Source organism: Rhinolophus sinicus, linkage group LG14 (assembly GCF_036562045.2).
Source record: "Rhinolophus sinicus isolate RSC01 linkage group LG14, ASM3656204v1, whole genome shotgun sequence".
NCBI lineage: Eukaryota > Metazoa > Chordata > Mammalia > Chiroptera > Rhinolophidae > Rhinolophus > Rhinolophus sinicus.
Window position 1 is genome coordinate 49,629,788 of NC_133763.1, and position 13,579 is coordinate 49,643,366.

At 42.3% G+C, this 13,579-nt stretch overlaps 1 protein-coding gene across 1 annotated transcript in view; it reads left to right on the plus strand.

The window, feature by feature from the left end:
* The window catches only part of CHD1L (chromodomain helicase DNA binding protein 1 like), a 45,002-nt gene that overhangs the window by 4,455 nt on the left and 26,968 nt on the right, over positions 1-13,579 (plus strand). The window contains exons 3-10 of the mRNA XM_074319243.1: positions 758-864; positions 2,368-2,482; positions 3,123-3,154; positions 6,506-6,587; positions 9,001-9,163; positions 10,438-10,593; positions 11,276-11,368; positions 12,970-13,066. Of these exons, the coding sequence (XP_074175344.1) occupies positions 758-864; positions 2,368-2,482; positions 3,123-3,154; positions 6,506-6,587; positions 9,001-9,163; positions 10,438-10,593; positions 11,276-11,368; positions 12,970-13,066 (845 nt within the window). The remainder of the gene's footprint in view (positions 1-757; positions 865-2,367; positions 2,483-3,122; positions 3,155-6,505; positions 6,588-9,000; positions 9,164-10,437; positions 10,594-11,275; positions 11,369-12,969; positions 13,067-13,579) is intronic.

Sequence of the window (13,579 nt, forward strand, 5' to 3'; positions counted from 1 at the left end):
GGAGGGGGGCTCCTCAAACATTTTGTTTTATGAAAGGGCTATTTTCTCCATCACAGCAAACTTCTAAAGACACTTTTCTAGTCAGAAGTGTGTGCAGCCATATCCTAGCGTTAGACCTATTAGGCTTTACAAAGAAATCATTTTATACGCCTCCTGAAGCTTATGAGGAATTATTTATTGTTTATTTTGCTCACTGGAATGTATGCTCCGGGAGAGCTAGGAGTCTTACGTGTTTTGCTTACTGTTATATATCAGAGCTCAGACCAGTGCCTTGCAAATGGAAGATGCTCTATAAATGCAAATGAGAGGGGGAGGAAATAAGAATGGAAGGTAAACATCCTCCCACAGCAGAGCCTGGCAGGAGGCGGAGGCCATGTGACTGGTCATTTTCAGTCACATCTTGACACTTGCTGTATGTTTTCAGAGTATTCCTGATCTTGTGCACCATTTGCATTGTTTTCATGGCTTTCTGTTGACTTTCCTGATTTTTTTTTTTCTTTGCAGCAGAGGTTCAATTACATAACTATTGAGCACCATTGCTTGTTAACTATTCATACAATTGAGTGGCACAAATTTCTTTGGCAATTATGTTGACGCTTACCTGATTTCACCCTAGGAATGAATGTCTCTCCTAATGTGTGGAAGATTGTACATTGCTGCTTTGTAAACCAAGTCTTCTGTAAGAGTTTGTGGGTACTTTGTGGTTGTTTCGCATGTGGAAATGTGATCAAAATGGCCTTCCTTTTCTGTGTTCCAGACTATTGCTCTCCTCATTTACTTGTCTGGAAGATTGAATGATGACGGGCCATTCCTGATTGTGAGTCCCTTGTCTGTTCTGAGCAACTGGAAAGAAGAGATGGAGAGGTACAGAGGAGATGTAACTGAAATTTTGTTTTTTACATTGGTTAGGTTTTTTTTTGTGTTTTTTTTGGCTTGGGTGATAGGTGAAATATGATAAAACAACATATTGTCCTAAGCAGTGAGTTTATTTCTTCCAGAAAGCTCTGACCTGAGGCAATGTAGATAGACTGAGGATCTGCTGGGGGGGAGGGTCCAGTGGATGTTATTGTCACTATTTGGCAATTTGAAGGTCGGTTCTTGTTAGTAAACTTTTCTGAGCTAAAAGAGAAACCTCTTTTTATTTATTTTAATTGTTAATTTTTTTATATTGGGAACAGTGTGTTTCTCCAAGGTCCATGAGCTCCAAGTCGTTGTCCTTCAATCTAGTTGTGGAGGGCGCAGCTCAGCTCCAAGTCCAGTTGCCGTTTTCAATCTTTAGTTGCAGGGGGTGCAGCCCACCATCCCATGCGGGAACTGAACCGCAACCTTGTTGTTGAGAGCTCACGCTCTAACCAACTGAGCCATCCGGCCGCCCCCGCCTACAGCTCAGCAGCAGCTTGTTGTCTTCAATCTAGTTGTGGAGGGCACAGCTCACTGGCCCACATGGGAATTGAACTGGCAACCCTGTTGTTCAGAGCTCGTGCTCTAACCAACTGAACCACCCAGCCGACCCAAAACCATCTTTTCCATACTGATATAGGAAGTAACCAACATGGAAAGCATAGTTCTGTTTTTAGCATTAGCACAAGGCCCTTGTCATGTCAGTGTCCGAGTGGGTGGTGTCCCTGGGGTAAGTTGTCTGTGACTCTGGGAGCTGGAAGAAGATACGTGAAGCCGGAGGCAGAGCAGACGTGCTTTATTTACAGGCCTCCTGGGGCACAGCCCGGGGTTTCTCAGTGCTGCACACAGTTGGACATTCTCACGTTACAACCTGCAGCCAGCAGCAGCCTCGTAACTCAGCAGCCTGTTTCTCAGCAGCCCATAGCAGCCCCCCAGCTCTTGGGCAGAGCCCCGACAGGCCCATGTCAGCAGCCCTCACACTGTGGGCACGGCCCACATAGCCAGTCTCGTACCATACAGCTCCATCTCTGCCCCGGTCCCCTAAAATGGCCAGACCCCTTTATACCACACAGAGACAAATGAGGCACCCAGCCAAGGTGCTAACGTAAGCGTATACACAAACAACATCTTTAGGATGGACGGCGCTTGCACAACCTTCTATCTTATTGGACCGGTGGGCTGGTCAGGGTCAGCACTGGCCAGAGGTGGGGAGCCTGACTAATCCCATTGTCCCACAGCCCTTTTAGATGTTCATTGGGCCCTCGCACCTGTTCACACGGGGACTTACCCTTGGGTTTACTCATTACTCCAGGGAGGGTTCCAGAGTCCCAGGACTCTTTCTGGTTGCAGGGCATCCCGAGCCTGCACGTCCGCAGTCCTTGCATGAAATGTAGTCTTCCAGATGTGCCCACCATTCCCCATGGCTCTGTGTCCATTGTGTTCATCTACCTCTTTTCTTGTATTCAGATTTGCTCCAGATCTTTGCTGTGTGGCATATACAGGTGACAAAGAGGAGAGAGCCCACGTACAGCAAGACCTGACCCAGGCATCGCGTTTTCATGTGTTGCTGGCTACCTATGAGGTAGCCACTTATTTCTCTACAGGAAGAACTCTCAGCCTGAGACCTTGGAAGTTGTAGAATCCACTGGAATTAGATTTAATGCTTTTTGAGAGCACACATTTTTCTGAGAAGAAAGTCTACTTTCATTGGATTCTCCGAACAGGGCTGTGACCAAAGGGAGTGAAGGGCTGTGGTGCTCCACACTAGTTACATCTCTCTCCCTGTCTTTCCTGGTGGATTGGGGATCGAGGGGGTGGGGAAGCTGGGGGAGAGGCTTCCCAGAGAGGTGGTCCTTGAGCTGCCTCTTGGTCGATGCCTAGAAGGAGGCAGGCAGGCAGGGGAAAGGGTTTTGTGGGCCGAGGCAGCGTCTCTGTTACTGGAGGGCGGGAATGGAGGATGCTTAGTTCCCGTCTTTTGTGAGTCCTGTTCTTGAAGCCCAGACTGTCTGGGTCACTGTCAGCAACACCTTCTACTTATTTGTGCCCCCTCTTGTTTGTAAGATAGGTGTGCTTAGAGATTACGCTCATAACTTTTTTAACTTAGTGAACGTCTAAGACTTCACTAAATCCTGTAGTTTAGGAGAGTTAACTGGAAACCAGCTTAGTAATATCAGAGTTATATCAGTACTAGTCTTTATAATGTGCTTTCCTTAATTTTTCAGGTTTGTTTGAAAGATGCATCATTTCTAAAATCGTGAGTAGCTCGCACTTCTACAGAAATTGTATTGACTGTATTGTGAACACACGTCTTTCCTTCACGTTGTAGTGCTTTTGCTTCTTTCCTGCTATGTCTTCTATGAGTCTTATTTACAGATGGGTGGCATGGCAGGAGTGCTACAATCTGGTCCCCTTCTCATTAGCTTCGTGTCCCGGGGTTAGTTACTTACCCTCCATGAAACTCAGCTTCTTCCTCTGTAAAATGGGGCTAATTAATGAAATCTTGGATGGCTGTCAGGATGACTGAACGAGATAAGGTGTACATGGTGGATGGTTAACAGATATTAGATCCTACACAATGCAGCTTGCATCAATACCTTTCGGGGCTGCGGTTTGGAGATTTTACTATAACATAGTAGGTGACTCGTTTGAGCCTTTTCCTGGAACCCTAAAGTAGTAATTGATGTTCTAAAATTCACTTTTTAGAAAGGGAGTTTTAAGTAGACTTCTAATTAATTAGCTTTCAGGCCTCAGATAACCTCATGAAGTACAGGAGACTTAGATTCAGCGCTCAGTACCACCTAAGAATACTGATATGGTCAAGATAACAGTTCCAGTGTAAATTAAACAAGAGCTAGACTTTAGGTAAAGAGGAAAAGAAGACATGTTGACAGAATTTCCACCTGCATTGCCATGTGTAGCTATGACATGGTTAGGAGGGAATCCGCATCTTTAATAGTCAGAAACTTTTGTTTTCAGAGTGCTTATCAATATTTTAAATATTTCTCATCCAGGTCCTTCTGAGTTGGGTTTCTTTTTTCATCTTACTTTGAAATACTACAGGCTCAGTCATAGATTTCATGACTTCCATCCACTGTTTTGTTTGGCTTTTCATTTAAGTGAGCATATGATCTTTTCTTAAGGAGAGGATATATGTTCCCTCTTTCTCTTTTTTGTTATTAATATCCAACTTAATATTTGTTAAAGATCTCTCGTCTGGAAAGACACTGTCCTGGGAGTTGGCAGCAACCCCAGGAAGGTAAACCACAGACAGTGCTTCCCTAAGAGGACGTCAACTCCCGGAGCTGGGTCAGAAGTGTACGGATGGATACCCATAATGCAAGGCATTCTGGGAAATTGGAAAAGACGAGAAGATTGGGGACGTAAATGTTATTACTAGGTGCTTCATATAAATTATCCCATTTAGTCTTCATGAAAATGCCAGCAGGCAGGTATTATCATCCATTTCATAGTTGAGGAAAGTAAGACATTAGGTAAACCAGCCCAGTAGTAAATGGCAGACCCAACGCGATGGAGCCTCTGTTTCAGAGAACTTCTCAGGGGGCTCGGGATGCACTGGAGTTTCACACTGTTCAGCAGAAACGTAGTCTTCCTATGTCGGATCACCTGTCTTGAATCCATTCCAGGTGAATTTAAGAACCTAAGTAAAGAAGGGACGTTTATAATGTTGACTAATAATGTGAATCACCCAAACACAGGTATATTCTTTTGATATATTTAGCAAGGTTATATATACTGTGTGTTACCACACTACATGCTCTGAGGACAGCCGGGAAGTGTCATGTAACCTCTGCCCTGAGGAAGTTTATTATGGCGAGTTAAGACTGTGTGTGGAACAATATGAAAAATAGGGGTTTCTTTTTTTATTTTTATAATAGACTTACAAAATGTTTGGATCAAGAGGATTAGATGTTACCTCGCCCTACTCTCCACTCAGTGCTAGAATTCCCTCCACCTCTTCCTTTCCAGGGAGCGTCCTTTAGTGTGTCCTTTGATGAGTGGATTGACTTACTTCCTGTCACTGAGTCAGAACCCACCTCCCTGTAGCCTGTCTCATTCAAGAGGCTTTTCTTGGATGCTTGCTGTATGTAAAAACCCAAATGTCTAGTACTTCATAAATAAATAAGGCCTAACCTGTTTTGGATGCTAATTCAGTCAGGGGCCAGGCATTGTACTACGGCCACTGTCACACCTTATCTCATGACCAGTGTCCAACTCCAGCCGGACCCTTATTTCTTGTGACCATTAAATGCTTCCCTTGCTCATGCCACCCAGAAGGAATGATCCCAACTCCTGCAGTGTCTTTGCGCTCGCAATCCTCCCGCCACCTGCACCACTTTCTATAGGTGAATGGTACCTGGTAGCTGTGTCTGCACCCATCTTCTGGATTCTCTCTGTAGGCTCTAAGGAAGGGGGCGTCCTCCGTATAAGGCCAATCTCTGCTAAAGATCTTTCTAATTTTTCAGGGATTTTTATTTCCATACCCACTGTCTTTGCAATATTCTGTTTTACTTGAATATTCATTTTTTTTTTCAGTATAAAATAATGTCATGGGATTACACAATATTTATAAACAAAGCAAAAAATTGAAAGTTTTATAACTTCTACTTTATTGTCTTATGCGTGTTTTTCACATTTGTGAAATAGGATATATAATATCTTTTAGTTACCATGCAGGCCTATTTTATTGCAACATAATCAGATTTTCATTGTAAATGGTATATAATATTTCATCACTTATAATTGGACCTGTTATTATTTCAGTTGTTTGCTATTTTAAATAACGCAGCTGGGAACATACACATAGATATATAGATAGATAGATAGATAGATAGATAGATAGATAGATTTTTTTTTTTTAATTGTGTTGGGGGAACAGCTTCCCAGGAGCACTTGTTAATGATACACTTTTATGACTGAAACCTCTTGAGAAACGGTTGTTGTAACCTACTATGTTACAAAACGTGCTCAGGCACCAGCCACCAATGACGTCCATTTTCACGAATCCAATGGCTGTCACTTCCTGGACATCGATAACATTTGGTCCTAGTCACCACTTCCCCATTTTAAAATTAATACTTTTTTTTAGCTACTGTGACGTCACTGTCTCTTGATTTTTCTTCTGGGTCTGAACCTCAGCTCTGCCTCATACTAGCTTTATGACCTTGACCAAGTCACCTAATCTCTCAGAGCTTTCGCCTCCTTGTTGGTAAAATGAGCGCAGTAACGTCTACTCACCATTTGGATTAAGTAATAGACATAAATCCCCAAGCTCAGTGTCTGGCGCATAGTAGGTGGTCATATGCTTTCCTCTTGCTTTCTGTCTCTGGCTCCTTCCTTCCTGCGTCAATGCATAGGTCTTTTCCCATCTTGGATAAAAAAATTCCCTTCGTTTTATTATCTTATCTAGATAATGTCTTATGTACATGGTAGGCTCTCAGGTAAGAAGGCAGTTTGGGTGTGTTTCTAATGCAGTGGACTTACTATTAGTCTTCCCAACAACAGTCAAAGTTTTGTATAAGACTTCCGGTTGTGAGATCTGTGTTTGAGTTACGCAAAACTGAAAGCTTGGATTTTTCTCTCACAGCTTCTCTTGGAGTGTGCTTGTTGTGGATGAAGCTCACAGGCTGAAAAACCAAAGCTCTTTGCTGCATAAGACACTTTCAGAGGTAAACTGACATGACAATCTTAGTTTTTGTATATGCACAGATAAGAAATGTCATTGTAGCCCGAGGTCTGCCCTCTGTTCTGAGGAGCCAGTGGCACTGCTTGTGTGTATGACGTCCCTTCTCTTTGACCAAGTAAAGCCTTGTTCATTCCTAAGACCACACGTGGAAATTTCTGACCATCATGGAAGTTTGGTCCCTGTCCTATAATAAATCAAATAATAAATTTAGAGGTCATTTGAAGGAAAGTCTTAGAGCTGGATTGTATATTGACTGGCTAAAAGTTGCAGTTTTTAGCATTTTAATGCAGATATGGCCCCCGTCTGTTACTACCCCAGTCTCAGAGATTGCTGGCTGTTGGTGGGGCCCCGTCTGCTCTGTGGTGTCCTTTGTCATGTTTTTAGGAACTCTTAATATTATTTCTTTCCCAAGAGTTGTCCTATCGTGGTCCCTAACTTACAAGAGACTGCTGCACAATCTACCAAGCCAGGGGACTTATCTACAGTGGGAGAAGAGAAGCAGGTGTCGTAAAAGGACGTAAAAGGACGCGGGGTTTAGAGCAGGGACACTAAGTTCTGTGGCTGCCAGAGCCTTTCCTTGTTCATAGGAAACTAGGCTCAGAGGGATTAAGTGAGCAAATTGTTCTGCATCACCTAAGCATCCTTTTTAGGTGAGGTTTGAATTGCAGACAACTAGTTGGTTGGAAAGAAAGATATGTATTGATTCTGCTGAGATGTGGGGAGACAGGTAGTGCCCTTTTCCCCCCTTCCTAATATTGTTTTCAGCTTGTTTGTAAAAGTTGGAAGAAACCTAAATGTGAAACATAGGGAATTGGTTATACAATTTATGGTACACCGATACAATACATTTACAAAGTAAGACTGCCATGAAAAATTATGTAGAAGAACATTTAATAACATGAGAAATGTTTGCAAAATATTTTACACACATCTAAGAGTTTACAAAATACTATATAGAAACAGAGATCATCTCTGGATTTTTTTCACCTGATTATAAGGTTTGATACCAAAATGGAGTCTACTTTGAATAAAAATACTAGCTCCTTTGATAGTGGAGTTGGTTTTAGTGCTACCAGCTTTGATTATCTCTGGGGCCTCATATTCCTTGGTTACCCCAGCTCTTTGCTTGCTGAGCACATATTATAAAAACGTGAGTTGGTTATTGGAAACATTTCTTTTTAACCAATTCCCATACTTGAAATACTGTGAAAACATTGCCGCACAAGGAGAGCAGGCATGAAAGGGTAGACACGGATTAGATGATTTAAAAAGAAACAAACAAAAAAAGGGAGATTGCAAAGAAAAAATGATAACACTTAAAAATCATTTTTAGTTGATTGTGTCATTTCATGTATCACCTTGTCTTATTACAAAAGCAGTATTTTCTTATGACCCCCCACCCCAAAATCAAAATATAGAAACACAAGAGGAAAAGTAGAAACCACCAATAATCCTGCTCCTCTGCATACGTAAACATTTGGTGTGTGTGCTGCCATATCCTTTGCTGTGCATGTATACACCCAAATACAAATATGCATATGTATTATTTAAATAGGAATATATTATTTTAAATATCAAAATACAGTATGTATGTATATGTATTGTATGTTGTATATGCATATCTATGCATAGTATTATATTTCAATATTTAAAATAATACACATACACAGGATGTGGTTTTCTCTTTTTGCTAAATTATTTAACTCAAATGGTGTCACCTCCTGTTAAGGTCAGTTCAGAGGTTGTCCTTTGCTTGGCCTAATATCTGTGTTACTGATTTCCTAATATTTTACTTCCGTAGTCTCTTATCCTTGGTGCTCTCATCTGTTGCTTAAAATTTAAAGAATTTCCCTTTGGGCTGTATATGGCCTAGAAACATCCATAAGTCTCGATGTCTTGCATGGGACGAATCGTAAAGTTTTACGCAAGGACATTCTGTTTGTATAGATCTTGCTTGTGCTTGTAGTGGTGGGGTCTGCTGCTATAACTCTGGGCGTCTCAACTGCATGAGTATATGCTACATGCTTTTGACACCTCAGTTGACTCCCCCACGTAATAATAACACGTAGCTTGAATCCCCACATAGTCTGCATAATAATAACCACATTGGATACTCATGTAGTACTTCAGAGTTCCCAAAGCGATTTTACTTACATCCTTATAACGGTATCTCCTTCACAGGGTTATTATCCCTCCCCGTATGTAGTTGAAGCTGAAGAGCAGTTATTTTTTCCATCAGACAGATGGTATCTGACTTGAACCTGAGCTTCTGATTTCATGTCCCCATGGTCATTCCATTAAATACCCTCTCTTTGTATAGGTAGAGGTTGTGGTGGGTAACTCAATCTGCTTTCCAGTGTCATGAACTTTTTACTTTATTTCTTTCTGTATTTCAGTTCTCAGTTGTCTTCCGTCTCCTGCTGACCGGAACTCCCATCCAGAACAAGCTCCAAGAGCTCTACGCCCTCCTCAGTTTTGTGGAGCCTGACATCTTTCCCAGGGAGCAGGTAGAAGATTTTGTTCAGCGTTACCAGGACATTGAGAAAGAGTCTGAGTCAGGCAAGTGCCCTCCTGTTCCCAAGAAGCCTGGGCTCAGAAACTGCCTTCGTGACAGGTGGTGGTTGTAGCTCGAAAAGAAAGAGACCTGACAGCCAGAGCCCACCTGCAGGGAGATAAGGAGCCAGAAAAACAAGGAGATGGTACCCTCTTCGTGTTATCCCCAGTCCTCGGCTACTTAGGACTCTTGTTTGTTTGCTACATGACCCGACAATAGGGCTTATTTGGGTCATTTTGATAAGACACAGGAAGTGTCTGCTGATTTGCAGACTTTATTTTTTTTCCAATGTGTGATTTCTATAAGGCCTTTGTTAACTCCCTGCTACTTCCTGAGGCAGAACAGTATGTGGGTGTTTGTCCTGCGTTCCACAGCACTGACGTTTCTCTTGACAATACACCAAAACCAAAGGCCTGGGGTAGGTAGGTGGGTGGGTAGTGGGAGGGAGGGAGGGAGGGAAGCCGTTCTCATTCTTGCAGCTGCCGGTTGTAGGCTTCTTCCTCTTGTCTCTTTGCCCCTCTGCCTCGTACAATCGCCCACCCCCATGATTGTATCCCAAGACAATGCTTTGGGACCAATGGTGGGCATCCTACTAGTACAGCCTGTCTGTACTCGGTGAGGCTGAGTTAGAAGCAAAAAACCCCACACCGAGGGCTGAAGATTTCCCGGGGGATCTGCTCTCATTGCTCCCACATTTAGGGTCACCAGATAAAAAAGGTGACACCAAGTCAGGTAGTACGTGGGACATACTTGTTTTTCAAAATTATTTGTTGTTTATCTGAAATACAAGTTTAACTGGCTGCTTATATTTTTATGTCCTGAGTCTGACAAGCCTACATGCAGGGTCATTCTAGTATAGGCTAGTTTTTGAAGTTGACAACACTTGGGGAAGGAACAAGGGAGCTAAGTCAAAAGAACTTAAGTTTGAGCTAGCAATAGCAACACTAGCATCCAGCTTTGTGACTTTGGATAAGATGCTTACATTTTCTGAGTCTCACTTAACTGAGCTATAAAAATGGGGACAATATTACTTGCCCCACATTTCTGAGATATTATGCTGATCAATGAGATTATCCGTAAGAATCAAGTTCTTTGAGTTCCTAGTTCTTGAATTAAAGCCAGTAATGATTTCAGAAGGAGCTGGAAAGAAGAAACAGTATGAAAAATTACCATACTGGCCTAGAACGCAGAATTGGCTTGAAGGTGAGAAACAAAAATAAACTGCTGCATGTTCTCTAGTAGTGGGTTCCATACTTCTTGTGTTTTTTTTCTTATATAGCAAGTGAACTACACAAACTCTTGCAACCATTTCTGCTGAGGCGAGTGAAAGCTGAGGTGGCCCCGGAGCTTCCCAAGAAGACAGAAGTAGTGATATACCATGGCCTGTCAGCACTGCAGAAAAAGTACTACAAGGCCATTTTGATGAAAGACCTAGGTAATCAGAGGGCACTTGTCTGTTTGGAAACTAAATGTGGATGTGATTTTCATGCAGGGAAATATTTTATATTCACACTCACTTTGTCTAGCAACAAAATGGAGTGTATTCTGCTTAATATTCAGGTCAGCTCTAGTGAAACTGCCAGAGCATCTTCAATATAACTCAGACTTTGCTCGTAGTTGCAGTTCTGAAATTTCCTTTTCCCTCCCACCCAGTTTTCCTTATTGCCTGTACTTAAGCAAACACTTCTAAGTGTCCCACCCTTTTATTCTCCCACCCTGTCAGGTATCAAACACATTGCAAAAACTTTTTTGTTGACTCAGAATCACTGGGAGGGAGAGAGAGGAGTGGGACAGTCTCTCAATTTGCACTTTTTTGTCCCTCGGCTCTACAACAACAGTTAAAGAAGGAAATTTAGAATTTACAAAAGAGTAACATAGCAGAGTACTCCTGAGTTCAATTTATGCTTAACTTCCTTCTTACCACAAAGTGATGGGTAAGAAAACTTCACATGGATGTGCTGTTAACTCTTAATGCAACTCAATGAAATGTGGGAAGTTAATATAGGTTTGAAAGATGTATTATTAAAATGAGAATGGTTATTTATGGAAAGTTGGAGGGGTTTTTTGTTGTTATTGTTCAGTAGTCTCCCTCTTTCTCTCTCTCTTTAAAATTTTAGATGCATTTGAAAATGAGATGGCAAAGAAAGTTAAACTACAGAATGTCTTGTCTCAGCTGCGGAAGTGCGTGGATCACCCATATTTGTTTCATGGTGAGACACTGCCCTTTCTTCTCACATTACTTTTTGTTAAAATTTTGGCCAGCATCATAGTAAAATTCTTCAAAAGAATTGCCTATGTTTACTGTCGATTTTTCCCCCCATTTTCTCTTGTCAGTTTTTTATGTTGATGTTATCTAATATATTGTTCATATTCAAGTTTCTTCAATTGTCACCTCAATGTCCCTTGTGGCATTGTTTTTTTTTCATTCAAACTCCAGTCATTGAATTACACTTATCATGCCTCTTTATTCTCCTATAATCTAGAAACATTTCTCAGCCTTTTTTTTTGTGCCTTTTTTTAGTCTTTCATGAAACTTACAGTTTTGAAGAATCAAGGCCGGTTGTTTTATGGGTTGTCTTATAATCTGTCTCATTTATCTGACCATATCTTCATGATTAGCTGTCCCTTTATGTTGAACCTACTGAGTCAGCCTTTTGTCACTACCATTCCTGGTTCACTTTTGATCTCCTTGTGCAACCAATGGTTGTCAGTTGCCATTTTAATTAACCTCAAAACCTTTGACACAGTTGATTGCTTCTTTCTTGTTCTCCGCTTGGCTTCTGGGGCAATGCTTTTCCTGTTTCTTCTTCTTTTTACTTCTTTAACTTTTTATTTAAATTTTTTTCTTTAAAAATATATATATATATTTTTTTTAAGGAGGGCGCAGCTTACAGTGGCCCATGCGGGGATCTAACTGGCAACCTTGGTGTTATTAGCACCATGCTCTAAGCAACTGAGCTAACTGGCCACCGTTTTTTTGTTTTGTTTTGTTTTTAAAATGAAGGTAGTTTTTTGAGAGGTAGTCTACTCCATAGCCAAAGTACAGGCTGCACTTGCACAAGAGACAGCCAGTGCTTTCTCTTCTCCACTGGCCTCATGTCTACTCCTTCTCAGCCTCCTTTATTGCGTCCCCTTCGTCTTGTGGATGTCTATAAATTGCCCTCTGAGTGCAGCTTTAGCTGCATTCTACACATTGTGATATGTAACGTTTTCATTTTTATTTGTTGATTGGTAGCCTTTGGGACAATTCAGCACTTCTGTGGCTGCAGCGGCCCTAGTAGGGATAGGATCCATGCAGTAGGTTTGCCGCAGTCATTTTAAGAGAGTCTTTGCCAGGTGGAAACACAGTGACTTGTTTTAAAATGTCACAGAATCTTAATTAGGTGCATATCAGGGAGGGGGCTACTGGGAACAGGTAGATTTTGAAAGAAGCCCACCAGATGATTTTGACTTTCAGCCCCCACCTGGAAACTTAATTAGTTTATACATCTAAGCCTATTTCTCAGTTTGTTTTCTAGAGTGAGCACCTCAAGATTTTAATTTGGGGTCTCTTTGGCCTTAAGCATCTCCCTGTGCCTCTGTTTTATAGTGAGTGGGCTTGTTCCTTGTTTGAACACTAATTAGGCATGGTGGGTGTGCCTGGCTTGGTGATTAACGTTAAGCAGAACTGAGGTCGTCATGCACACAAACAATTACAAAATGCCTCAAAGAGAGATGAGATTGGTGCCCATTGTCAGTTAGAAGGAGCTGGGCCTCTGGCTGCAGCCTGACCTTTGGCTTCTCCAGTCAGGGAGTCTGCTTTTCTTCCCAGGTGTGGAACCAGAGCCTTTTGAAATCGGAGACCACCTGATTGAGGCCAGTGGGAAACTTTACCTGCTGGATAAGCTGCTGGCGTTCCTGTATTCCAGGTAGGTGGTCGTCTCCCATTTTCTGCTCTGAGCAGGTGACTGTTAAAACCAGAAGAATGAGCAACTCCCTGATTTCTTGAGACCAGTTCCAGTTTTCCTTTTTTCAAGACGCTGGTTCAGGTTCCCCCTTTTGTGCAACTCTGCCTCCCCCCCCCCCGCCTCCCCCCACAGTCATCCATTCCTTTCCTGAACTTCTCCGGCGCTCAAGCCTAATCCCGCACTTGGCCATCCTCAACCTGCCCTCGGGGCTGACTGCTGCACATAAGGGCACTCCAGCTGTATTGTTCTCTTCCACAGGGACAGAGAGAACCTCAAGCCTTTCTTTTCTAATTGCCTGCTGGCACCTTGCATTGAATTGGCACATCCAAGGGTTTAGCAAAGACTCACTTTTGTTAACCTGTGACGTTTCGGTTTTAACTCAGGGAGAACTTGGGAGGTCTCTTTCCCAGAGAGATGAGTCAGGCCTCGGAAGGCCCAGTCACTTCTGGAGCCTCTAAAGTGTCAGCGTTGTGT